A 27,048-nucleotide genomic window follows, 5' to 3' on the forward strand; every position below is an offset into this window, starting at 1 on the left:
AGCTTAACTGTGGCTGAAATGGCAGCTGTAATGTATACCATAGCATGTAACAGTCCATTCCATATATTCCAAAATTGGTGGAGGTTTCCAGATCCAGGAGCTTCTGATCCCAAAAGGAGATAAGTGTTGAGAGTGATGGTCATCAGTTTAATGTAATGGCACTGAATACCGTCTCTCTCTCCTTCCTCCCTTAAAAGAAAAGCAAAAGAAACACATGTAAAGCATTACACTGAAGTCTTCTGGATTTTCAGGTGAAAACATGTTAGAGAGATGTTAGATAATTAGCATCTCCCTTTACAGCAAAATGTGGTGTAAACACCAGTACCCCACTGCTTTTTCCCTAGTGAATAAGGGAAAAGAAGTATTTACTGTGAAATTCCGGAACATGGGACAGGAAATAACTACTCTAGTTTATTCAGCCTTTTTGAACTGATCCCACTAAATAGCCTGAGGGGATTTGCTGAAGTTTTTTTTTTCTGTCAGATGTATTTCCTCTGTTCTAACTGCTATGTTGTGCTGGTTCAATTGGGAAGCGACGTTTGGCAATGGTTCCCCTTCTCCTGTTGTAGTATCTGCTGAAAAAAATAATCCTAGCCTCTTCGCTTTTTGGCCCATAAATGAGCATGCCTGCTGTGCCTTCCCTGGGAGCAGGAGTCATCATGTATACAGAAGTAAAGCCAACAAGTTTCCGTCTTCTCTCCTTTCAGGCAAGGAAAGTGACAGTGAAGACTTCTTGAATTCAGGGTCAATTTCCACAGTTTTATTGGACACACCAAGTCTGACTGACCCAGAGAAAAGCCCATCCCCAACCCCAGTAACGGCATCACCAATCCATGATGAGTTTAACATGAATATTCATGAAGAGGTATCTTTTTTTCCTTCCTGTTAGTGCCATCACTCCTTGAAAACATTGCTTTTGCTGGATTCATATTGCAGATGCCAGAACTCAAGTTTCTGAAAAGATTTTTTTCTGGGTTGCACAGTTTTTAGTAGTGTCCCATATCCTTTTGGAAATGGGTTTTTCTTGTAAAAGCTGCTGAGCAGTTTAAGTTGAGTTCAGTTAAATTAACTTTTCATAATGATCAAATGGGATCAGATGACAGCAAATAGCTGTATTTGTCATGAGAGTGGATCTAAACCTCTTTTCCTGTTAAACATAGAAGTTATTTTTTGTATCAAACATAGCTGTTTTAGGAGCTGCATTTAATTTGTCAGGAACTTGAAGTAAATATGTTGTGACTTAATCTAATATATCATGTCATGTTTGAAAGGATCCAATCATCATTACATCCATTCAGTTAAGTGATAAGTTGGTTGTGGTCCATTCTCTGATTTTACAATCACATTTTCCAGTAATAAAGCCATAGATCTCTTTTCATAAAGCTCTGAGTTAGAGCAGAGACTTGACTTACTTACCTAAACAGCATGCACATGCTATGAAGAAAACTAAATTAACTTAAATCTTTGGCAGCCTTTGGCCTTCTCTGAGTAGCTGAGGACAGGAGTAAACCTGAAAAGTAAACTAACTACCCTTGACGAGTTCTGTGGTAGAGGTAGATATAGCAGGCAGCCTTGGGAGACTTGTGAGATGTTTGTCTATCCTGTACCTTATCTGTGCAGTGATTCATGTTTTATCTTCAGTGGTATCTTTCAAGTAGTAGATCATCGTATTATAACAGAATGAAAGAAAAACATGACTTTAAAATGTCTTATTTCAGATCCTTCTTCTCATAGTTTAACCGTTACTTTTTTTTCATTTATGACTGCTTAATTTCAGCTCAAAACATATAACATGTATTCTTCATTCTTTTCAGAATTCCTTACAGATCCACACCAGTATTTTACAGATTTCAATCCCTTCTTTTTCATCAGCGTCTAAGAGTTCAGAAACTGCTGCTGAGAAAGTGAAAACACAGCCTAGGCCAGATCCTGCAAGTGAAATGAGGTATAATTGTTTCCATGTATTTTTCAATTGTAAATCCAATATTCTGTGATATTTAGTGAAAGTAATGATCTGTAATTTACTGTACTGTCAAGTCATTAAGTCATTTAAACAAGGCTGGCATTCACTTGACTCGCTATAGCAAACTAAGCTTACGTTCTTGAAGTGCGCTGATTAAATCTTTTTCAGTAAGCAAGTATTAGCTTGGTTGCTGCTGCTTGTAGCAGTAGTCATGCTCTGTGCCAGCTGCTTTGCGAGAAATGAACAGAAGGAGAGAAAAACTGATATAAAGTAATGACGGACACAGAATCATTATTTTTATCTAGGTTTACATCATTTAGGTCAGGCTGAGATAGTTTTGGCTGTGCTAGCACAAATGCATTCCTGGTGATTTGCATTCAAGTATTTTCCATATTTGCTGAAGGCTGGAGTAAGGCAGTACCAAAACTGCAACAAAGGACTGTCCGGCTCCAGCCTTGAACTGTTAATGGAGCCCCAGAAGAAAACCCAGGCAACATTTCACTAGATCAGAGAAAGAGATGGCCTTGCTGCTGTCCTGTGGCATGATGAAACGCAAAGATATTTCTTCACTTACTCTTATGAGAGTCCTTATAAGTCCAAGCATAAGGTCTTGAAAGGTGGACAAGATGTGTAGGCACAGTGTTCCAGGGAAGCCAGGATGGGGCTGCTGAGCTGTGACTCCCAGGAGTCCCCATGCTTAAACACAGTGGCAGCTTCCTAGGTGAGAAGTGGCCGTCGGCTTCCTCCAGCGTTTCTAAGCCGGCACCCTCCTTCCCCGCCAGTGAGGAGACCTGGCCGCTGTAGATCTGGTCTAGCACTGTAAGGAGTGCTGAAAAACACACTGAACTTGCAGCTAGACAAAGGTGGTGTAGGGCTTTTTCTTTTGGGTCTTAATCCCTGATTGTATCTATCTTAATATAAAATACTAGGAATCCAGAGGCAAGGAGATCATGTTGGCTTAAAATCGTCATTGATCTCAATGTGAAAAATCACTGTAAGTTCAAGTTGATGTGTGATTTTTCCAGTTCCAGTCAAAGAAGGCATCCTATATGGAAGACCAACTTTGCTTGGTTTCTGCTGTGCTGGGCCTCATGCAGCTCTAGCCGTCAACAGCCGGGGATTTCATCTGTGTCCTGTCTGGGAAAACAAACTAACAAAGCACTAACTTGCAGTAAAATGCCCTGCTCTATGGGTAACTCACAGGCAGCCAATGACCTCCACTACCTGATGCTGCTGCAGACCCTGCACGTGCTGTAACCTCTGCATTTATTGAGCCAGATAGTGCAGTATTGTCATCAACTTACAGCGCGAGTTGTGTTTCCTGGGTCTCTCGAGCTCATCTTTGTGCTTTATCTTTTGCAAGGCTTGCTACAGTAGAGGGGAAAAATTGTCATGTGTTAGTAACGCAACAGCTGAAGTGAAAACCGGATTAAAGCAGGCTGAGATTATAGGATTTCTGTATCAGCAAGGTACTTGGAAGGGATCTCCAAAGGCCTTACTGTTTTCATATATTTTTTGGTTTTACAGTGAAGGACAATCAACAGGTTCCTCCCCAGAAACTCAGTTGTGTGATAGTCCAGTGTAAGTATCATAATAAAAATGTTTAGGAAGCATGTGATTGTTGACTTGAAACCCTCCAGAACGCACCCCCATATTTTACATACACATCTAAATATGTCAAGTAATTCTAGCCAAGATGATATTCAGTGGTTGTAGTTGTCTGCTCATGTCCAATGTTTTTGTGATCATTATTATGAAATGTTTTATCTGTGCACATGTGCAGCTAATTTCTTTTGCAATGTGTCTCTAATTAGATTGTAGACTGTCAGTATACTTCAAAATTTACAGGTTTCCTTAGAATGTGTGCACGTGATTTGCTTTTTTTCTTTTGATAGTAGGGGAAAGGTAATCGACTGACTACAGTAAGAAAGTAATATTCATTTCTGCCACCTAGACGAATTCCCCAGAGAAATTAGTGGGGCTGTTTATGAAGTTGAAGTTGAGTCAAGGTGGCTTGTTAGTAAGGAGCCTAAGTCAACAGGGTTTATCTGGTATGCAGTGTGAGGCTCAGCAGCTATTTTATTTCGAGTGATTTAGTGCCATGAGAATATTCTAAAACACTAATTCTACTCTCCTTATGTTGGTATAAAGATGAGTAACTTTGTAAAATTAATTGAAGTTACTCTTCATATCCACCTCCTTGTGAGAAAAACTTAAATAATGTATTTGTTTTCAACCAGACATAAGTGTTGTAGAATGTAAATCCCAGCAGAAGTTGAGGGATATCTAGTCCTAAATGGAAAATGGAATTGATGATAAAATACTAAAACACGCATGCTTTAGTTAATATGCTTAGCTTCTTTAAGGATTAAATTAGTCAGAAGCCTGTTGCTAAAAATACTGTTTTTCATAGCTTTTGTTTATATCACTTCCTTTGCATGTGTAACTTCTGCTTGTGCTTCTGAAAATACAATGTTAAATAAGAAGCCAAAATTATCCGAAGGGTAGGCACCATGTCACTGCAGCATTAGCAGCAGTAATTATGATGTGGAAGCTCTTACAGTATCTCATCAAATTGTGTGGGCTCTGATTAGTGCATTGATTGCTGTAATTCAAAATGTCTTTGTTTTTACTATATCTCATCATATATTGTAAAGCTTTCTTTCAAGCTGATTTCCGAGACTGTATTTATTTTAGCAAATTTAATTCCAGTAACTTGACTTGATTTTTATGTCATTGTTTCAGAACTTCTTCACTGCAGAAGTCCAGCAGTCTGAGCAGCTTGAGGAAAGAGTCATCTGAAGCGGTTGGTTTGGTCTCTTACTTCCTCCTATGCCCCGAGAAAGAGGGGTGGTGTCTCTGTTGTGTCTGTGACCCTGTCAATGCTCTGTTGTATTCTGGGTCAGAGTAGGGGTCCTCATGTCACATGGTAGCAACGGTCCCATACATGTGACATATTCTGGATTTTATTAAAGGAGAAAATCTGTCCTTGAAAACACAGGTTTTTTTTTTTAACAAGGCATTTACCTGAGTCTCTCTTGCTGTTTTGTTCCTCAGATAATGAGGAAGATAATTTTGGAAGGCCATGTATAACACTAATGTGTTACAAAATGCAGTCTGGGAGTGACTGTGTGTTTTAGGTGGCCAGGAACAAAATGCTGAGCTTTTTTGTCTGGTGATGGCTTTAGTTTACATCTCTTTTGAAGTGCCCAGAAGAAGCTAGCTTCTAATAGTGTAATCAAATCAGGGCGATTCCTGTGCTGTTTTTTGACAGCCTAAACTACTAAAAGCTCCCACGTTCTCTGATACCTAAACCACTGAGCTGTGCCTTACATCTCAGCAGGTATGTTGACAGGACTGAAAATGTAACCAGAACTCGGTGATGAAAGCTAGAGTTCATGGGTTAGAGTTTTGTTCAGGACAGCCAAGGAATGGGGGCTGTGGATGTTTCATCTACTTGGCTTCTACCCTGTCAGATTCCTGATTTGGGTCCCCTCAGCCAGCTGTGTCCATTAGTGTCTTAGCAGACTGCGTGTTGCTAATTATGTAGACAGCTAATCCTTTACAAAGTAAACCAGAGCAACTATATTTTCATGTCAGCTCACTGACCTCAAAGAAAGCAAGAATTAATCTGTGTGAAATATGGCTCTGAAGATATTTGTTTTGGAGGGAAAAAAAAATAGATGGAGAAGGGCATTTCAGTCAGAATTTAACTCAGGGTAACCATAAGGAATTGAATACTGGCTTTTAAAATGTTTTTCTTAATCTTTCCCTAACAGGACAGAGACTCTGCACAGAAGCCAACAGAGGTAATATGTGTGTGTACACTTGTGTGTGTATTGTGGAGAAGCACAGACAGTGAGCAGATGTTGAAAAGGCTCAGTTGTGTGAAATTGCAGCAAGCAGTTCCAGAGAGGGAATAGCAAACCTGCAGACAAGATAGCGAGGAGTATGTGACGGTTGTCACCATCACTTCAGTGTCAGGCTTATAGTGTCTCACACATTCTTGTCTTCTCACACATGGATTATTTTTCAGGCTGGTTGAGCATAAGGTTGTCATCTGAGCTAATGTTTCCCCCACATATTCTACCACTAGATAATTAGCAAAGCTAACCATTAAGTATTTTACTGACTCTGTAATTACCTTTGATTAGCGTCTCTTTAAAAACCTTTGGCTTTCCAAATCATTTCCCATGAGTTCCTAGAGAGGCTGTAATTGCAGAACACTTATCCTGTGGTACCATATGGCCATAGTTTGCATGCAACAATTATTACCTTTAGGAAGACCTGAGCAGAGACACCATACCACAGATACCGTTTGTAGGGAGTATTCATTCACCAATGCCAAAGAATTGTATTTGGATTGTGAGTGAGTTTGCCTCCTCCCTCTTTTAAAGAGACAGTGCAACAGCTAGCAAGGTTGAAACTTTAAACTGGTTAACTGGTGCATCTGATGGTCTGTCCCGGCATTTATACCCCTTGCCTGGTAATTTCCTCTCAGCATTGGCAGTGGACATAGTCAATAATCAGTTCATTCTGAAATTGCAGAGCAGTGACAGACAAAAGAGCTGATATTTGGCAGAGAACTGGTATACTGTGGGGGTCTTGTCTCTCTTTGCTTTCCACTGCCCCTACAGCTGCCAGTGAGGGAGACAGAAACCCTAGAAAGCTGGAAAAGTTCAAAACCTTCCAGGACTGTATTTTTACCTTTTCCATACCTGTAAGCTAGGTATGGAGAAATATCTTATCAGTAGACTTGGTACTCTCAAAAGGTAGTGATAGTAATCCTGGGTCCTGAACATATTCAAATGAAAATCTTGTTTGTGTTTTCCTTTATGGCTTTTACCTTCTTTTTTCTTGTAGTAACAAATGAGAGTGGCTCTCCAGGTTATCTGTCGGCAGTCACTTTGCAGTCTCTCTCAAAAGGCCTTTTGCAATTTCCTGATATCGAATCTTTATTTTCCTAACTTGAGCAGATTAAACGTGCTGTGGAAGGTAATAATTTTGCAACCCTCCCTCCAAAGTCTCCTTCTCATGGCGGCACAGGCGATGAGGATAGTTTTGGTACCCGCAAAGCCAGATCTTCATTTGGACGAGGCTTTTTCAAGATAAAAAATAATAAGAGGACCGCAAGTGCCCCCAATCTGGGTAGGTATTTTGCACCTGCAGGCAAGTTTTGAAGGGTCTTAACAACAACTGTAACTTTCTTAAGAAGCAGGAAGTTCAGCCTTAGTCCCGCTGGGACTTGGTGGCACTTTTCTCAGTAGAATGTTTGGAAAATATAAAAAAGCTACCAAAAACCAAAACCCTAGTAAAAATCTCTCACTGATAGAATTAAGTATTTGATCTGTTTCAGCCTCTGCTGTGGTATCTCCCCTGGGATCTTGTTGTGAATTGCTTCTGGTTTGAAACGTTTGCTGTCTGGCAGTAGTACACACATGGGATTTGTGGACTTTTTTCCCCCCGGCTCCATACTCAGTTTATCTTTCATAAGATTTTCAGATGTACAGAAGTGAGGCAGCAGCACTCAGTCTTCCTCTTTGCTTGTTGTGTATTTAAGCTTCCTTACAAAAGAGATTGTGACAACAAGAACAAGATTGACAAGTTATTCAAGCTCATGTTTATTTTTGGACCTGTAATGGAGGGGTTGTTTTGGTATTTTGTTTGTCATTTAATGACATTTGCACATGACAAAGAAATAAACAAAACGTTCTGCTTAATGTAGAAGTTGTTGTTGTCACCAACTGAAATCCTACTTGCATTCGCTGCTCTGTTATAGTAGTCTTTCCTCTGTTCCAGTTAAAGCATCAAGTGAATCTGTGCATCAAATCTACTGCCATTCATTTAAAGGTTTTGGCTTCCTCTTGCACAACATTTTGGTGTTCAGCTCTGTCTTTCAGAAGTGTGAAGGGTTGAGCTTTTGCTTCATTGAGCAGAAGAGTCTCCTGTTCTTACTCAAAGACAGTTTTAGACTTCTGTTCAAAAGCAGTAACATACCCACCCATTCGTTATACATTGTCCATCCTTTACTGTGACATTCAGCATGGGAACTTGCTAGCTTACTAGGAACAGATGTACAGTCTGTTCTGTGGGTTGGACTCTGGATTATTTCATGTGTGCTTCTGTGGAATCACTTGTTTCATCCTGGAATTAATTTGCCTAACAAAGTGTAGTACTTGTTGCTATTCTAAACAATTGGAAGACGGACCATCTAGATCAGGATCCTGCGAATTTGAGTAAGCTATTTATGTTATCCAGATTTCAGTGCTTCCATCTGTAAAGCTGGTGTCCAGATGCTCGCCACCTAATTGGGAGCCCACCTGAGTCACCTGCCCAGCATGTCATGGAGCAAGTGACCTCCCTGCACCGAAGTGGCTGCGGTGCCATGTTACCCTCTCTACCATAGAGCTCTGCAGTATTTCTTTTTTTGTGAGAGAGGAATTAACAGTGAATTGGTAATCCTAATCTCTGTGTGAATTCAGCATTGTGTGTGGCGCATGTGTCTCATGTACCTCCCTCCTTTTGTCTTGTATTTTGCTGATGTAAGTTTTGAACTGTGTTTTACCTTGTCCCTTTGCGTGTTCTCTCCCATTGTGCTGCGTGTGGTTATGTTCGTTGTTTGGATATCTGAAGATCGCAGTCGAAGTGCAAGTGCACCTACCTTAGGTATAGTAATCCTGCATGTCTGCCTGTACCAGCACTGTGTTGTGACTGCTGCTAAGAGCTGGTTATGGCCACACACTTTTCAAACAAGAACTAGACACCAGAGCTCTGCCTGGAAACTTTTGTCCATCACTAAAGGAAGTTTTCACGTAACATCCGCTCTCTGCTAAAAGTCAGCTGTGCCAATTCTCAATCACTGCTACTAATAAGAGAGATTGCGGGTTAATTTGCAGAGACCTTTCCTGTAACTTTGAGCACTAAGTTACCCCACAGACCGAGGTGGCAGGTGAGAATCGATGGTGTTTAAATACTGGAGGCATCTTTGTGCTGTTGTCTGTCCTGGAACCCCTGCAAGAGCTTAAAGGGTGTCAAAGCAGGGAATGAGATATATTTCCCAGGTGTTCACTTAAGGCAGTAATGGGGGGGAAAGGGTAGGTAATTCCTCTTCTAAGATGTAGTTATATTTATTATATAATAAACAAATGAGAAATAATTGGGGCAGATGGGGCTGGAGCCATTCATATAGTAAAACCGGTCTTGTGTTGGTGAAGGCTCCCTGCATGGTTCTGGCAAGGGCAGGTAAGACCTGCAGGGTCCTGCCTTCACAAGCAGAGCTGTATCAGTCGGCGTACTTATACAGCTGCCCAGTGTGCCCCTCAGTGATGAAGAGTCTAAGTGCTCTGGGCCCTCTCAGTTTCCCATGTGGTCCCTTAAATGCTGGCTGTTCTACAGGGTTATGTCATTACATGAAAGGGAGCAAGGTAGAAGGAGGAGCAAACATTGTAATACCCGCAAATCTCTGCTACTAATGCACCCAACCTTGTCCTAGTATTCTCTCTCTAGAATGCCATTTAAATGTGTTTTTTTCTATGCTAGAACAAGTAAAGCAAAAGCCACAAATGCAAAGGCCTGGGTCGACGTTAGTGCTGTCTCTCACTGGCAGGGTCCCCATATTCAGCACCAATCCAACCAAAGTGCCCAGAAATAATCTCTTCTGTGACCTTGTTGCTTCACTGCAAAGTTTAACATCTAAAGCATTGATGGAAAGTGGGATGATCAAATGTATTCTGGCTGAACCATCTAAATTTTGCCCAGCAGAAAGATGCGCTGGCAAAGCCTAGACTTTGTTGCTGTTCGTGGCACATTGTGGCCACCTCAGCGTTAACTCCGTGGCCTGAAACATGTCCCAGCAATATATGCTTTACCTCGATTCACATAACTTGTTTGATTTTCTCCTGGAAGTCTTGAGATTCCATTTCAAAAACAAATAATGGTCATCTAATTACACAGCCATGTTAAAAGATGGTACAAGTGGTTACAGGGCTGACTGTCAGCCTGCTGCAGGCTGCTTTGCCATGGCTGCTTCAGCTGAACAGGCTCGTGCTGTCACTGTTCCTCAGCCAGTAAGTGGCATAAACTCCACCTGGTGGTTTTATTCAGCTATCTGGCACTTGCTGGCACATTTCTGCTTATGTAGCCTAGTAGATACTGCAGTTCTTTTAGTTTTCTTTTAAAATTATCTTAAAATAGTTTTACTTCTTTGTTAGTTCAGCTTTTACTAAATAAACTTGTGATAACTTCTCTTTTGGGGACAGGAGCCCTCAGATTTGTTGTCATAGAAAACAACATTTGCACATCAAAGATTTAATGCCTTTAGGGTGGGTGGTAACATGTAGAGTCTCTCAGAGATGTTCTCTGCATCCCTTGAAAGAGAAAATCTTGCTCAGACACAACCTAAACTCCCTGGCGTTTCTCTGCAAAGGAAATAAATATTCCACAATTTGTAGAAGTGAGGGGAAAAGATCCCTCCTGCTCCTGAGGCAGGAGGAGTTGTTTGTTGCTGGAATTTCCTGGATGGGGAACTTATGGTATACTGCAGCTTTTTAAGAAATGTGCCTGAAGGGAAATAATTTATTTTTTCCTGCTTTGGGAAACAGAATTGTTCCTGAGCATCCGTGTGCCTCGGATCTGTCTGGGAAAGGGCTGTAGAAGCACTCCCCCAGAAGAGTAAGCTTGGGATTTAATTCACTGGTTGATTCACAAAGTGTTTTTTGCCTGCCTTGGGTGCAAGGCAGTTAACCAATGCAGAACATTGCCTTGGAGTGTTCCCAGCTGGGCCTACAAAGGAGGAACACGTGTTGTTTCTCCTGGATTTTCCCATCCCTTTTTGCCCCATTTTCTTAAGATTACAATTCTCAATAATTTTAGTAAGAGTTGTTCCCGAGTTCAGGAGTGTGTCTGTATTGTCCTGCGCAAGTGAGTATTGATGGTAGCTTTGCTTTCTAATAGCTGAAACAGAGAAGGGATCTGCAGATCACTTGGATTTGGCTGGCTTGTCCCCTCGTTCGAAAGAAATGGGTAGTCTACAGATGACTCCACCTTCTCCAGATGCTAAGAAAAAGGCCAGGGGGATCAAGAAGTTATTTGGAAAGTAAGTAAAAGATTAGAAATTACTGTTGTCCAGAGCTGGGGCTTGCACAGGCGTTTACTGGGAACACATCTTCCCTTTTTACCCCTCCAACATGTGGCTCCATGATTTACTGTCCTAAGAGCAGGGACCAGTGGGGCATTTGCAGGAGCTAACAGTAACTCAGTGAGTAAGGGGTGGAAGAAGGGCTACAAACCCTACAGGAGATTTTACGTGTATTTGTTGCAGTAGAAGCATGCTTTTTCCTTAGCCAAATGTGAATATGCTTTCTTCTTTTGAACTAGACTTAAAAGAAGTCAATCTACTACCTTCAACCCAGATGACATGTCTGAAACGGAGTTCAAAAGAGGAGGGACAAGAGCAACAGCAGGGCCACGACTGGGCTGGTCTCGAGACCTGGGGCAGTCTCACAAGTAAGAAGAATGTTACAGAGCACACTGATGGTTGCCTTCCCAGCAGCTCCAGTTGAGCACAGGGTCCAAAAGAGAAGTGCAGTGCCAAAATGAAATGTCCCCTCTCCTGGCAAATGGAAACATGTGGATCTAGGCTATTTCCTCCTTTGAGAGATGGTTTTGCAGGATTGAGGTTGGTTGCATGGTGCAGTCCTGCTGCAAGTGGAGGCTTCCTTGCCCATGGCTTCACATGGTACACCTCTGAGGCCATGCAAAGTGGGTTGTGAGTCCTCACGTGACAATGACAGATATTGCTATGGTATGCTTCCTGCTGCCCTTCTGGGGACTAGAGGCCAAAGTAAAGCATTGTGGTCTTACTTTAGAGTTTTAGCCACCCTAGGCAGCAGACGTACTTGTTTCAGTGGTATTAATAGACTTTGTTTATTGTGATAGTGGAGGGAGATCAGCAGCAATCAGTGCTTTGTGGTGCTGACAGTTCAGGAGTACACACACCCTCTGCCTCATGAGGTTCCCTCAGCAGCCAACTGTCATGCGTGCTCTCCCACAGAGACTGTCCAAATTCCCACAAAATACTGATGAGTTAGGCTTAGGTCTTAGTTTTATTATTATATAAGAGAATAGGAGATTTGAGGCATGACGTTTAATCAGGTTTTTTTTTTGGTAAATCTTCTGTAGTGAGCTGGACATGCCATTCGCAAAGTGGACGAAGGAACAGGTTTGCAACTGGCTCCAGGACCAAGGGCTGGGCTCTTACGTTAGTAATGGCAAACACTGGATACTGTCTGGGCAAACCCTTCTGCAGGCTTCTCAGCCAGATCTGGAAAAGGTGAGAAATGCTGGAAACACTGCTTTCAGCTAAACATACCAAATAAATTGTTATTTCTGTGCATGTAAATCATGTGTGTAGGGTGCTTCCAGTAAAAGAAAAAAAAAATAAAATTGTAAAAATTTTGTCATCTGCAGCGATGCCAAATCTGTCAGGTTTTAGTTGAAGCTTCATAAAAGTGTAGTGCTCTGTTATGGAACTAATAGTTACGAATATGTGATTTAACTTTATTAAGCATGGACATACCAATCAGCCACTTTACAGTTAGCACACAGGTGCCTCATTATCATGTGGGTTTGTAGATTCGTTAGCAGTTATGTATAGTACAGTTATTATATTGCCAGCATGAGAAAGGTGTAAAAAGCTGCTGGTTTGGTCCGACAATATTTCCTGCCCATTTTACACATAAGAATGAGGATTTGTTACACACAAGGTGATCGCTTTTTTTGTCTTAAGTCATTATTGAATTGTTCACATCTGGTTTTCTAAAACTAGAAATATTTCAAAGTTGATTCAATCTATACTTTGAATCCACGGTATTTGCTAACATTTGATTTTCCAGCTTTAAAAATCACCATCCTCACCAAGTGGTAACCTTGTTTTCTCAATGAGGGAGTGAACTAATTCAAAGTGGTAGTTATACTACAACCAGAATAAGAAAACTGTGGTATGGACATAGTGGCTAGTAATAATGTTATCAGAGCAACCACTGATGGAAGTCTAAATGGGATTGAAAAGATCCTGGAATGGCTGCACTTGCAATTAACCAGGGGAAGGTATTATGCATTTGGAAGTATTAATTAATTTCAGTAATTCTTGGGACCTTCAGGGGCTAAATAGTTCTTTTAACTTTACCTGCCTAAGTGCGAGGAAGGAGAAGTAATCCCATCAAATATTTGTCTGAATGCTAACATGTTTTACATTGGAGGGGGTGGGAGGTTTTAATGTGACATGAGAATATTGTGGGCAACGTTTTCATAGAATTTGGTATTCACCACATTTTGAAATTAATCCATTGCAGTGACTGGGCCCTGCTGTAGTGCTCACCATGTGCTAAAATTATATTGATATTCAGCAAATAGAAAGTACAAAGGGGCATGGTTTAGTGTTTGATAGGAGTGGTTGGACTCGATGATCCGGTGGGTCTCTTCCAACCTGGTTATTCTATGATTCTATGATTCTACACCTGCCAAGTCATCAGCAAGTGCTGTGTGCGTTGTGACTCTCTGAAACCATTTGTAATTCAGCAGAGGGAGAAATAAAATACAATGTAGATTCTAGGTGTGCCACTTTCCTTTCTTTTACAGGAGCTTGGGATAAAGCATCCGTTACATCGGAAGAAGCTTCAGCTTGCTCTGCAGGCACTTGGGTCTGAAGAAGAAAACAATCATGGAAAACTGGATTACCACTGGGTTACCAGTAAGGTTTTATTACATGCTGAAGCAGTAACTTTTGATAGGCCTTCTTAATCAGGGCTAATTTGGGCCTCAAAGGATGAGAATAACACTAACCTGGTGCTAGGTAATTTGGCTACCACGCTAACATGAGTATCTGTCTCTGCCCTAGGGTGGCTGGATGACATTGGCCTTCCCCAGTATAAGACCCAGTTTGATGAAGGAAAAGTAGATGGCCGAATGCTCCATTACATGAGTGTGGTGAGTAAATGTCATTTCTTTTCCTGACATCTGTTTTATGTTCTTAGTTTCCCCTTACTTTAACGCACACTGGCGTACCTCCAGATAAAGAGTGGAATTCCCCCACTAAAGACGAGGTGAGGCTAGAGAGCCCTGCTTTTACTGTGCCTATTGTTGCAACTGCATAGATACTATATTCACTTAACATCCTCCCCGCCTCCATCCCAGGCTCCATCTTCCGCCTGCTCCTTGTGGATCAATTTGCCAGCAGCAGCAATCATTTTTACACCCCACAGCACCAGGATCTGTGCCCTACCGCCCATCTCTGCAAGCAGACTTATCCCCTTTCCTCTCAGATTCACCTCCTCTCAGCCTCCCCCAGGTCTTCCCCCAGTAGGATCATAGAATCACCAGGTTGGAAAAGACCCACCGGATCATCAAGTCCAACCATTCCTATCAAATACTAAACCATGCCCCTCAGCGCCTTATCCACCCGCCCCTTAAACGCCTCCAGGGAAGGTGACTTAACCACCTCCCTGGACAGCCTGTTCCAGTGCCAAATGATCCTTTCCATGAAAATTTTTTTCCTAATGTCCAGCCTAAACCTCCCCTGGTGAAGCTTGAGGCCATTCCCTCTCATCCTGTCCCCTGTCTCCTGGGAGAAGAGGCCAGCACCCTCCTCTCAGGTAGTTGTAAAGAGCAATGAGGTCTCCCCTCAGCCTCCTCTTCTCCAGGCTAAACAACCCCAGCTCTCTCAGCCGTTCCTTGTAAGGCCTGTTCTCCAGCCCCTTCACCACCTTCGTTGCTCTTCTCTGGACTCACTCCAGAGCCTCAACATCCTTTTTGTGGTGAGGGGCCCAGAACTGAACACACTATTCAAGGAGTGGTCTCACCAGTGCCAAGTACAGAGGGAGAATAACCTCCCTGGACCTGCTGGTCACGCTGTTTCTGATACAAGCCAGGATGCCATTGGCCTTCTTGGCCACCTGGGCACACTGCTGGCTCACGTTCAGTCGGCTGTCAACCAGCACCCCCAGGTCTTTCTCCTCCAAGCAAGTCCTGGTCTCCTCCAGGCAAGTCCTGGTCCCAAACACATCCTCCTGCCCCTGCTGTAAGGGGAAGCAGGAGGGTCCAGGGAGCAGCTGGCCCTGAGAGACAGCTGGGTGTGGTTGGAGAAGAGGCACTGCCACCAGCTACCATCCCCAACCTTCTTTCTCTCAGCCCTCCCACTGGCACTATCCTGTCTGGCCCCTCGCACAGCCTGCTCGTGGGGTGCTGAAGGGAAACTGACTGCTTGGGCAGCTCTCATGTCACAGACAGCCATTCTAAGGTCTCTCATGGAATCCAGTGTCCACAAGGAGCCAAAGAACTGGATCACAGCAACCTGGCCTGAGCTTTATAAGGCAGAAAGTTGGCGCCCATGTGGTGGTGAGCAGACCATCTGTGCATTACTCTGAGCCTGTGTTGAAAGTTTTGTGAAGGAATGTAAAAAGTACCAATGTAGTCATTATATGCATGTGTGAGTTTTGCCCCAGATCGCTGGATCTACTGAAAGGAAGCTGAAAATGGAGCTTACTCTAGCTTACTTTTTGCAGCATTGCAGAAGCTACACCTGTGCACTTGTAGCGTACCAAAAGTACAGATTTCAACAGCCAAACATCTTGGTGTCTCTAGAGCTTTTCTGACAATAATTTCAAGGGTGTTGAATGGTTCATAAATTGAGTCTTCAAATTTTCTGGGTAATTGAAGGGAGAAGGCTGAGGGAGGTCAGTGTCAGAGGCATCACTACAACTAAAAGGATATGCCAGAATGCCATATTGGTCTGTGTGCTTCATTGCAGTGTTTAAAGGACAGCTTTAAATTGGGGTTTCCTGTGTTAAGGAAGTGCTAGTAGCTGTAACCTATAGAAAAGAGAAGGCCTGACACATTCACTGCTACTCACCTGCAAGTGCTTCCTCTATTATCTCCAGCTTTAAAGATGCTACCTTAAGCAAACATAGTAAGCAAGAGCCTGGACTCACACATGAGAAGTGGGCCACCTTGTGCTTAACAGTTGTGCATGACACGCATGTACTCAGGCAGCATTTGTAGGTACACAAAAGTGTGCAAATTCTGTGGTTGCAGTTCATGCAGCTAGGCCTTTGCTCTTCAGGTTTTTATTAATTAATAATAGTAGGTGGAATTTTCCTCTTCAGTGAGCAAACATTCAATCTACTTACTTATTCATGTGGATGATTAGGTGAAGAAAAAACAAGCAATTTCCTTTGAAGAAAACTGAAATTCTAAGAGCCAACTTGTTTGAAGACAGGCTACATTTAATAGTTTTTGCATAATGTATTTCAAAGTGCTTAGCACCAGCATCAGCTCCTCACTTTACTCCTGGTCAGATGAAGTCAATCCAGCAGGTTTTGTGTGTGTGAGGTGTCAGCTAAGGTGACATATAAGACTTTTGTTCTTCTCTGGAGACACAAATGCAAACTGAGCATCATCAATATTAACTCTTTCTGTATAACAAAGAAGAAATCAATCACACTTCTATTAAGTTACCTTTTTCTGACACATTTGCATGTATTTTATATGGGCTTTACAATATCAACAGGAGGAAGCCTGGGTTTAATCCATCTAACTCTCCTGTAAGACAAGCACAGGGCTTCTGAGGAGCTGCAGCCACTGCAGGACTGATCTGCCTTGGCTACCTGGTGTGACTTTGCTGTAGAGTTGGAAAGCTGTCCTGGCTATACCCAGACTGCTGAGAATTTGTCATCTCACCCTCAACCCTCCTTATTACCCCAGGTTTTCTTGTGCTAAGCTCTGTATCCTATGTGAAGAACACAGCACAGGAGCTAGCACAGAGCAATGCATGAGGCTTTTATTTTGGGACAGATGGTTTGACATTAATCATGTGTCTCACGTATTAAAATCTCAACAGAGAATGTGTCAGATGTGCCATTTTATGCCTGAGTCCAAAGCAGTTTCCTGCAGCCCGGTGCTGATTCCAGCAGTAAACATGTTTAATAACTCCTTCTTCCTCTTTGTCAGGATGACTTGCTGTCCTTGAAAGTTGTCAGCGTCCTCCACCACCTCAGCATCAAAAGAGCCATTCAGGTTTTGAGAATAAATAACTTTGAGCCCAACTGTCTGCGCAGGAGGCCATCTGATGAGGTACTGCTTTAAGCTGAAACTGTAAAGAAGAATCCTCTAGGATTTTCCCTGGTGTTTCTGATTATTCCTGCTCTGCCCTTTTCTCCTTTCTCCTTCTTCCTATTTCTTTCTGTTTCATTTTCAGTTTCCTTTTTCTCATGTTGTTCTTCCAAGTCTCATGCTCTGCCATCATTACCTGGAACACCACTGTCGTGGCCCCAGACTCACATTCCCTTGCCAGATCTCCCTTTCCTCTCCCTAGCCAACAGCTGGCTGGTTTGGCTTAGTCTCTAATGTGCTATCTGGAACACAAATCATCTTGAACTTAGTGCACTATTGCCATGAGTCTTGTGTAACTCTGTAAAACTATGTCAAAATTTTCTTTGTAAAAGGAGTTTGGCCCTGTTACCAGATGAGAGACTGCCATCAGTTTGTTTTGGAAGCAGCATACGCTGGATAGGGCAATGGATGATGAAGCAACCCTGACTCTTGGATTAAGATTCACAATGCATGTCTGCAAGAAAAGCACAAGGCTCATGGAGCTGGTTGAATTTTCTGTTCCGCTAGTAGAAATTGCAAGCAGTCCTAGTGCACAGCAGGATAATCAGGTGGCAGGAAGCGTAATACAGGTCTGCCCACTGCGCGAATCCATCTTCATGTTGGTAATGCTGCATAACAGCAATCGAAAAAAGAAGGTTTTTTTTCTCAAGTGTAAAGTGAGCTTGTATTCGTTAAGGGCAGGAGAGCTTTGTTTCAGTAAAGACTGGGACTAGGACAGCTGAGCTGGGAAATCTCCTTAACTGCCTATTTCTCCTGTTCACAGAATAATGTTACACCTTCTGAGGTCACCCAGTGGACCAATCATCGTGTGATGGAGTGGTTACGCTCGGTTGATCTGGCAGAGTATGCTCCTAATCTGCGGGGGAGCGGCGTGCATGGGGGACTGATGGTAAGGTTTTAGGCTGGCTGATTCCATTTTTAAAAATCAATTAAAAAAAAACCCACCGTGTCTGAGAATTGCTAGAGCAAAGAAATTATCTTTGCCACGCACACCTTATCGTCTTATTCTGCTTCATAAGAAGTCACTACCAAAATTTATTACTCTATTGTTTAAAGGATGTGAATGTCTTGAGCAGAATCAGTGTGGGCAGCAGTGCTGTATATTGGTATCATGCTGTTAAACAGCCACCATCTTCTTTCCTAGACCTGAATATGTTTTTATTTTGTGAAGAAGGCTGGTTACTTTTGTAAAATTTGTGATTTTAGTGTCAAGCCAGGTATTTGTTGTGGTGATTAAGAGGTATATCCCTGCTCCAAACATTTTATGTCTGTTTATTTTACATCATTCTGTGTTTTCCAGAATTAAAGAGGGTGGTGGCTAAACATTTTGTGGCAGCTTCACACATGACATGAGTCAAGGGCGGATTTATTTGTTCCTTTCTTCTTACCTGCCAATTTGTTTCCATTTATAATTCAAGAAGGAAAGCTCAGAGGCAACATTTTATGAGTTCTTTAACTTGTTAGCTACTTTTTTGCCCTTTTTGTTGCATGTTTACTCTAAAATATGAAGGAAAACCATGGAGAAACCTTAGGAAGTGACCGAGATAGGTGTGCCTGTTGATGTCCTTGAGACCTTATCAGACAGTACTGGCTTCAGCTGGAATCTCTGTAATTTGATTAATAGGTTTTGGAGCCTCGTTTCAATGTAGAAACCATGGCACAGTTGCTGAACATCCCACCAAACAAGACGCTACTGAGACGGCACTTGGCGACTCATTTCAACCTCCTTATTGGGCAGGAGGCCCAGCAGCAGAAACGCGAAGCCATGGAGTCCCCAGACTATGTCCTCTTAACAGCAACTGCCAAAGTAAAGGTAAGTCCCTTTTTCTGGGACAGTGCATTAACTTCCAAACAGACATTTAGATCTCTGGTGTGCTTGTTTTATCTGTCTTTGGAGGGCAGTTCAGTATGGCCTGAGAAAAGGGGATGGTTACCAACAAAAGCAGCATGAGAGAAGAACTCACAAGACCTGGGTTTGATAATTGTGTCTGCTGTGAACACACCACTATCAAGTTCTCATATGCACAGACAAGAGGTAGCACTCTTGTGTTGTTCTTCTGTCTGTACTGTAAGATGTTTGGGAGGGAAACTGTCTCTTAATGTTGTTATGCTCATGGTTTAATACAGTGGGATTCTTACATCATTTGGGGTCCTCTAAATGGTGTTCTTAGCAGTGGTAGAATGAGGAGACACAATCTTGTTCTTTCAAATATAATTATTGTGAAATACAGCAATTCAGAAGATCTTTGCTTAGGAAAGCATGGGGTCTTTACCCTTTATCATTGAAACACCAGTGCAAGAGCAAGAGATCTGTTAATTCTTTGCTGATTCTCTAACTTTTTGTCAATTTTTCTTTACTTGTAAGCCAAAGAAACTTGCCTTCAGCAGCTTTGGGAGCCTGAGGAAGAAGAAGCAAGATGATGTGGAAGAGTATGTGTGTCCTATGGAGCTGGGGAGAGCACCTGGAAGTGGGTCGAAGAAAGGTTTCAAGCCTGGTCTGGATATCCGAGTGTATGATGATGATGATTTGGACAGGCTGGAGCAGGTAAGCCAGTTCTAGCAGTCCGGAGTCCTTACTGTACTGACAGGTTCAGTGAAAAACCTTTCCTTTTCCCAGGGAAGCCTTCCTTTTGCTTTGGCCCATGAAGGTCCTGGCTTTTTGCAGTCATGCAGCATTAGTAACAAAGAAGTCTCGGTCCAAAGAAGCTCAGGCTGTAAATTCAGCATCTTTAGGACCTACTCTGGTATAACTGTCCTCTCCCGGCAGGGCACGTTCCTCCCTTGCTCTGACCATGATGGGTGTAATCAAGCAGTTCCATTATGTGCTGCATTTAATTGCCACTCTGTTGTGGCATACGGTGAATTGATTATTGATTCATTATTCTTTATCTGTTTTTTGTAGATGGAAGATTCAGAAGGGACAGTGAGGCAAATAGGAGCATTTTCTGAAGGCATCAACAACTTGACAGTAAGACTTTAAAGTGGGGTCTGTGGAATAAGATCTCTCATTTACTAAGATGGGTACAAACCCCTTGGCTTTTGCTAGTATCAAACAGCTGTGTTGTAGTTTTGGGGGCAATTGCTTTAATCAATTTCGGTGCATAGTGGTGGGACCTTGTCTTTGGACAGAGTGAAGAACCAGTTGTGACTGAGGGCTGAAGTGTCTAAAATACTGTGCAAATTATGGATATAGTGTAGCCTCATCAGAACTAGGGGTCAGTTGAGGTTCTCAACAGGACCGCTCCTTGAATAGTGTGTTCAGGTCTGGGCCCCTCACCACAAGAAGGATGTTGAGGCTCTGGAGCAAGTCCAGAGAAGAGCAACAAAGCTGGTGAAGGGGCTGGAGAACAGGCCTTATAAGGAACGGCTGAGAGAGCTGGGGTTGTTTAGCCTGGAGAAGAGGAGGCTGAGGGGAGACCTCATTGCTCTTTACAACTACCTAAAAGGAGGTTGTAGAGAGGAGGGTGGTGACCTCTTCTCCCAAGTGACAGGGGACAGGACAAGAGGGAATGGCCTCAAGCTCCACCAGGGGAGGTTTAGGCTGGACATTAGGAAAAAAATTTTCATGGAAAGGATCATTTGGCACTGGAACAGGCTGTCCAGGGAGGTGGTTAAGTCACCTTCCCTGGAGGCGTTTAAGGGACGGGTGGATGAGGCGCCGAGGGGCATGGTTTAGTATTTGATAGGAATGGTTGGACTCGATGATCCGGTGGGTCTTTTCCAACCTGGTGATTCTATGATTCTATGAAAGCGGTGGCTGGCAAGGCTGACAACAGTGTTTGCTGCCAAGCGCAGGACTGGACCATCCCAGGGCTTTGATTTCAGTTGTGGGGGCCTGAACCTTGACTCCTCCCTCCTTTCTATTCTAGCACATGCTGAAAGAAGATGAAATGTTTAAAGACTTTGCAACTCGCTCTCCTAGCACCAGTATAACAGATGAGGACTCCAACGTGTGACAGTAACCACCAGGCACTGACAAAAGCTCACTTACCTTTGTGCAAGAAACGTCATCATTATATGTGATGGGCAGCAGATCATGTACATTACATTGCTCTTGCTTCTGTTTGTTAGAAGTAATACTGGTGTGTGGAGAATTTTAAAAAATAAGAGAGAAAAAAAAAAAAGGTGCCTACTATAAAGTTGCCATAAGAAACACTCAGACACTGGTGAATGGTAATTGTTTTTGCTATATTTAATGTACAGTCTGGTGGTGTGTTTCGGAGTGTTGCATTTAAATTTACATGGTATCATACTGCTCCTTTTGCTTATTCATGAACTCAGATAATCTTTTGTACTGTTTCAAAATAACAGGAGATGTTAGGTAGAAGTATTGCGTCTGTAGATACTGTGCATCAGCTTGCTCTAGGCTCTCAGCTGAAAAAGGATATTACTGCTCTTTTTCAAGTGCATTTGTTCAGCACTAATACCAGTTCTGCCCTTCCTACGTATCCAATGTAGGATTTTAGTCATCCATGCCCTGCTTAAATTCCCCAGTAGCTCTTGACTATTGCTCTTATTTTTATACCGTTTTATAAAAAAAAGAAAAAAAAAAGATGTCTATGAAGTACATACAGAAGCAAAATTTTAAATTTTGTGAGACAGAGTGATGGAAAGTTTGAGATGTGGGGGAAGGGGAGAGGGTTGTAAAAAGACTGTGTCCAGTTTGCATGCCAGCTGGTTACTGGAAAAGGCAGGCTGACCTTTGGAACTGTTTGCTTTCATTGCTTTTTTACTAAGTGCACAGTTTAATGATCTTCCATTTGGGATGAGAGAATTATAAAGCATGTTTCTTCTAGCAGTGACTGGTATGGAAACTGCATGTTTAAAACGTCATCTTTCTTGTTCCCAGCAGCAGTAGTTTTAGCATTCAAACAAGGTTATTAACACTTCTGTGACTTAAAAAAAAATTCCTTAGAAATTGAGAGTACTCCCTGCATATGGAAGGGATATTTCTGTGCTGTGACTAACATAAAGATGGTGTAGTTGCAAAAAGAATGAAGTTATATAGAGAAATGTATAGGAAATATATTATTTCATAATATTAAACCTAAGGTAGGACTTTTCCTCAAAAATACCAAACATGTTGCTCATCATTTTATCTTCTTAAAGCACAGCTCCTCTGCTTTTGAAGATCATCATATTTTAATAATCCTAACTAGCCAGTGGAAATCTTTTGTCAGCCTTTTGGTATTGCAAGGTGTCCTAGCCAAAAGCAAACGAAAAAAAGTAACTCTGTTTATTACAGTGGTCAGTTTGTATGGTGTTGAACATTGCATGTATTTTAGCACAGTGGCATGAAACTTCTTTACCTTGTAAAGGCAAAAAAAAAAAGCACAGCTGAAATTGTTCCTTGCAATGGTGTGTTGCTTTACCAAGCCGTGTTTCACTCATTTCATCGCTCTTGCTGGAGACGAGACCATTTCTGACACGTGGCTGGTGTGGTGCAAAGGATGTTAGATTTGTGCTGACTTTGTGGGTATTTCTGGAACACTATTACCAAAGTTAGAAAAGGTTCTTTCAGGGGCTTCCAGGGAGCTCCCATCAGACGTTGGGGTAGATTTGAGATGTCCAGCATTATGTTATTGTAACCTGATACACTATTGCCAGCCCAGTTATTTGAAAGATGTGCAGCATAGGCTATTATTTATATACCAAGATAAAAATGTTAATATGGACCAGTTGTGTTCCATGTAACATTGAGCTCTGCCATTTTCTCTTTAGTAACTGCAGCCAGGCAAACAGTCCATAATGTGTGCATGAAATAGTTTGTGCTGCTTACCATTTGTGTGCAAGCAGACCACAACTGATGCTTTATTCAAAATTCCTGTCTAAGTAATGTCCACAAATAATTTGCCATCTGTGGTTTCTTCTTCTGCAGTCTTGGGGGAGTTTGAGCTATTTCATTCGAGCAGAAATACCGCATTGTGTAATGCCTGTTGTCACCTCTAGTATGCAGGTGCTTGGGATGTGAGTTCAGGGCTCACTTTCTGTGAATGCTCTGCAATACGGTTGTTATTTACATGTAAGTCAAGCTTAAGGCCCTGCACTCCCAAATGCTGCAGAAGCACTGGGAAGACATGGTGCAGGCTTCTGGGCCAGATTTATTCTCACTAGACACTAACTAGTGAATGTAATGACTGGATATTCATGTGGGGGAAAAAACGAGAGGGCTAGTGACGCGCGATTATGTGCTGAGGTAGGCAAAAACTCTCCAATTTCTTTTCCATCCATTGCTATTGGCAAGCGTATCGATGATGATTTATTTCAAGTCCAGTATAAGTAGCATTCTGCTCCAAACTGGTTGGAAACCAGGTTTTCCCTTCGAAGCTGTCTGTCATGTGAACCTCGGTTGTTTCATGGGGTGGAATACGAAAGCAAGTGATAAAGTCAGGAAGTTCATGTGTGCGTGTGCACACGATTGATACCATTGGGGTATTTCAATTTGTGCGTGTGTGAAGAGGGCAACGTAACTACTGTGTATTGCCATGTGAAATCCAATAAAATCTGTGGAAAATGCCAAGTGCTGATTCCTTTATAATGTGTCTTTTTTTTCCTTTTTATTTTACTAGGAAGCTTGTTCTCTTCTATTTAAGAGACATGAGGGAGAAGGGGCAAAAATCACACTTTTTTTTGTGGATTCATGGGTTTGTTTGTTGATACTACATGCAGAAAGACTTAACCAACAGCTAAGAATACCCCGAGTAGTTTTACTTGTTTCTGGGATCTAGATTTCAACCATTTTGAGTTGTCCAGTATGGTGTGATGAGAACGCACTCCCCCATTGCTTGGTGTATGCTCCTCAGCGAGTCCTCACGGCGTACAAAAAGGGTGAAAACTGTCTCTCTGGTCCCCCGGGTCATCCCCATCCCCATGCCCTCGCAGCCCTCAGCAGTCACAAGAGCTGCACCTACTTTGCCAACAGGAGCTGAGGTTTTCCAGACTCTGCACGTTGTTGCTGGGGTGCAGGTACAAGTGATGATCAGTGTTTTGCCCAGTGTAGCCCAGATCACAGAATAGAGAATGCAGAGCTCCTCTCGTGACCTTCATTTCTGTGGGTTTTTGTTCATAGACCAACATTTGGGAGGGAACACTGAGGATAAACACTTTGAAACCTAAGCTTATAATAAATTTGTTGTTTGTTTATTGACAGTGATGAGGAAAAGGCAGATGTGTATCAGTCAAGAACTTACAGACACTAAACCCAGCTTTTGTCTGTTTGCTTAAATTGCATATGTTCTTAGGAACAGAGAAATAATCCAGAATAACCTCTGGAATTACTCATCTGATTCCCATCCACTCGGTATTGTTACATCCTGGCTTTCTCTTCAGGAGAGAAGTTACTGCCCTACCCGCATGCTGTTTACACCTTACATTGCTTCGTTGCTGTGAATGCTTAATACAAACTTTATGCTTCACCTTAGTGTTTTGCCTTTTTTTTTTTTTTTTGTGGAAAGAGTTTTTTCTACTGAGCCTCTTTATCTTCCTCCAACTGATGAGGATAACTTCAACTTTGAAGCAGCTGAGAAGGAAAACCTGCTGATTTGCCAGTAGATCTGGAGCAGTGGTCAGCAAGGAGAGAGCAGGAGGTGTTGGGGAACCCTTGAAGAGAAAGGAAATTAGAATCACAGTCAGAGATAACAACAGGAAAAGAAGCAGCATGCCCATAATCCTAGCTGTGAGAAGGTCATGAAAGAATGGAGGTGGACTGTTGACAAGTTTGAAGACCTGCGGTAGAAAAGACACGTACTGTGGAGGACATGATGTGTTTCTTCAAGAGAATGACCTGAAGGCAGCAGCAGGACTGACCAGCCCACGCACCTGAGAAGGTGTATCCCTCGGGGTGGCCGGAGCACATGAACATCTGTAGACAGGAGTCGGAGATCAAATGAAAGTGGTTTGAACATTGAGGGGAAAGAGGGCAAAGAGAGAGAGGCCCTCATCGGTTTTGTCACTCATTCACAGTGAAAAGGAGGAGGAAGGGCAGCGTTCGGCAGGACAGAGCCTGTAGCATGAGAATGATGGTAAGATCCTGGGCTGATGAACAAACCTTTGACACCAACAACATCCAGAGCTGAACAGTACTGGCTGCAGTAGTAACGTGTTTCAACTTTCCTAGCAAGGGAGGTTGGATTTTTTAAGGTAAGGAAGCTTGCTTGTTTGTAGCTGTATTTGATAGTCATGCTTGGTGCTCCAAGCTTCCCTGAGATAATCCAGTTAAAAGGAGGAACAGCGTGGGCTTCTCAGTTGAGTTGAAAGCCCAAATGAGTCCGTGTATATTGCTCTGGCACAGTTAATGCTGTTGAAAGTAGTGGCAGTTAATATTGGGATATGGACAAAGGGCCCATCAAAACAGACCACCGTGTCATTTTGAGCACCCTGTAGAAGTCCTCAGGTATGGATGCTTACCCTTCTCTGGGGGATTAAATGAAAAAGGTTGTTTCATATCCAGGAAACACACAGTGCCAATAAAATAGCTTCTCTGTAATAGTTCTAGAAAGGCAATCAAAGAAATAAGATCGGACTGGAATGAGACACCATCAGCTGAAGGAATGGTGCTGGAATTAACAATAAGGAAAATGAGAGCAGATGAATTCAGTAGGTGTGAAAGTTACTGGGCCAGTTGGGCTGATTGCTGCTCAGTCATCTGCAGAGAAAAACAGCGAGGGGAAAGCCCGTGTGCCCAGCGAGAGGGCAGCCTGCTCGCAGAGCTCAGCTCTGCTGCTGCCGTGGTCTTCATCTGGAAGGTGGCAGCTAAGCACATGCATCCTTACTGGGTCTGGCTGAGCCCAGCACTTACAGAGCCTCTGCTGAAAAGGAAAGAGGCTTCCCTGAGGTGGTCTGCGTGTGGAAATGACCTCCTTGTGTACAGAAAATGGGCCAGAAGGTCTCACACGGCAACAACCTAGAGAACAAGGCTGGAATTCTAATCATCACTGAGGTCTTCAGCCAACATGTGGTCCATGTATCTCAAAGGCTGAAGGACTATCTTGGTTTTGTGGATCCTCAAAGCAAATTCCAGCCAGCCACAAACATGCTGAGCGAGATCTTTTTGGTCTTTTTGGTCCAGCTTCTGCGTGGAAGAGGGAGTGGAAGAATGTATCACAACCAGCAAAATGGGCAAGCAGCGGTCCTCCCTGCTTGTGGTGGACTTGGTCTGGAGCTGACAAGCGAGTCAAACTTGAGATCGCTGTACAGGCTTTGAAGCTGGCTGAGCTTGTCCGCAGTGAGGACAGACCCGCTGAGGCAGCGGACAACTGCTGCCAGGAAGCTGTGCTGGCAAATGAGTGCTTCCAGACCATGAGCAGGTGTGAGAAGCTGGAACAGTTCTGCCGCCTGTTGGTATGGGAGTATCTGGGCTTAATTCTGTGTGCCAGGGAAGCCCAAGGACATCTGAGGAGTCACGCTGGACAGCATTGCCAAAGAGGAGCAAAAATGCCGCCTGCCGGGCAGGAACGTCCTACAGCAATTTGTCACGAGCACTGACAGCTCCCTGCCCACAAAAGACATGCTGGAAAGTGCCTCGGTGCAAAGAACGGACTGAAGGAGGTGGGTAATGTGTACATAAACTTTCTGTAAGCCTCTGGTTAACAGTGCAGGTTCTGTACATGGGCACAGGAGGCTTCAAGAAGCTCAGCTCTCCCTCTCTGGCTTCTCTTTTCACATGCCATTTCACTCCACCCCCTTCTTTCCCACCCATCACATTCCCTTAGCTCCTGCAGAGGCCAAGCTGAGTCAGTCTCTCTGGGTTTTGAAACAACAGAACGTACCTGCCAGACAAATGTGTTTATAGAAGGCGCGTCATTTTTCCAGAACTTTTTGTTCACCAGACATTAAGTCTTGGCTGGAGCCGATTAAAGCTTTATCACCCTGAGCCTTCAGGAGGTCATGGTAGGCTTGACTCACAGCCTCTGTTTAATGTG

The 27,048-nt window shown here is 42.9% G+C and overlaps 2 protein-coding genes across 20 annotated transcripts in view; both read left to right on the plus strand.

Moving 5' to 3' along the window:
• The window catches only part of PPFIBP1 (PPFIA binding protein 1), a 114,080-nt gene extending 90,432 nt beyond the window's left edge, over window positions 1-23,648 (plus strand). For 12 of the 19 annotated variants that reach the window (XM_069863711.1, XM_069863729.1, XM_069863720.1 and 9 more), the window contains 18 exons: window positions 708-865; window positions 1,815-1,945; window positions 3,491-3,544; window positions 4,709-4,769; window positions 5,743-5,772; window positions 6,940-7,111; window positions 8,597-8,629; window positions 10,916-11,057; window positions 11,339-11,467; window positions 12,143-12,293; window positions 13,601-13,712; window positions 13,860-13,948; window positions 16,967-17,089; window positions 17,892-18,017; window positions 18,753-18,941; window positions 19,494-19,673; window positions 20,031-20,096; window positions 20,998-23,648. In XM_069863711.1, the coding sequence (XP_069719812.1) occupies window positions 708-865; window positions 1,815-1,945; window positions 3,491-3,544; window positions 4,709-4,769; window positions 5,743-5,772; window positions 6,940-7,111; window positions 8,597-8,629; window positions 10,916-11,057; window positions 11,339-11,467; window positions 12,143-12,293; window positions 13,601-13,712; window positions 13,860-13,948; window positions 16,967-17,089; window positions 17,892-18,017; window positions 18,753-18,941; window positions 19,494-19,673; window positions 20,031-20,096; window positions 20,998-21,084 (2,033 nt within the window). In that variant the 3' untranslated portion in view covers window positions 21,085-23,648. The remainder of the gene's footprint in view (window positions 1-707; window positions 866-1,814; window positions 1,946-3,490; window positions 3,545-4,708; window positions 4,770-5,742; window positions 5,773-6,939; window positions 7,112-8,596; window positions 8,630-10,915; window positions 11,058-11,338; window positions 11,468-12,142; window positions 12,294-13,600; window positions 13,713-13,859; window positions 13,949-16,966; window positions 17,090-17,891; window positions 18,018-18,752; window positions 18,942-19,493; window positions 19,674-20,030; window positions 20,097-20,997) is intronic. The other 7 variants (XM_069863750.1, XM_069863831.1, XM_069863845.1 and 4 more) reach the window with 1 other exon arrangement.
• A 1,617-nt stretch (window positions 23,649-25,265) lies between these two features.
• Window positions 25,266-26,704, plus strand: REP15 (RAB15 effector protein). The gene is given in 5 exon segments (XM_069849852.1): window positions 25,266-26,192; window positions 26,194-26,267; window positions 26,269-26,487; window positions 26,489-26,637; window positions 26,640-26,704. Coding segments are annotated over 5 exon segments (699 nt in total). The 5' UTR covers window positions 25,266-26,000.
• Window positions 26,705-27,048: the final 344 nt, after the last annotated feature.

The sequence above is a fragment of the Phaenicophaeus curvirostris genome, chromosome 1 (genome assembly GCF_032191515.1).
Source record: "Phaenicophaeus curvirostris isolate KB17595 chromosome 1, BPBGC_Pcur_1.0, whole genome shotgun sequence".
Lineage (NCBI taxonomy): Eukaryota > Metazoa > Chordata > Aves > Cuculiformes > Cuculidae > Phaenicophaeus > Phaenicophaeus curvirostris.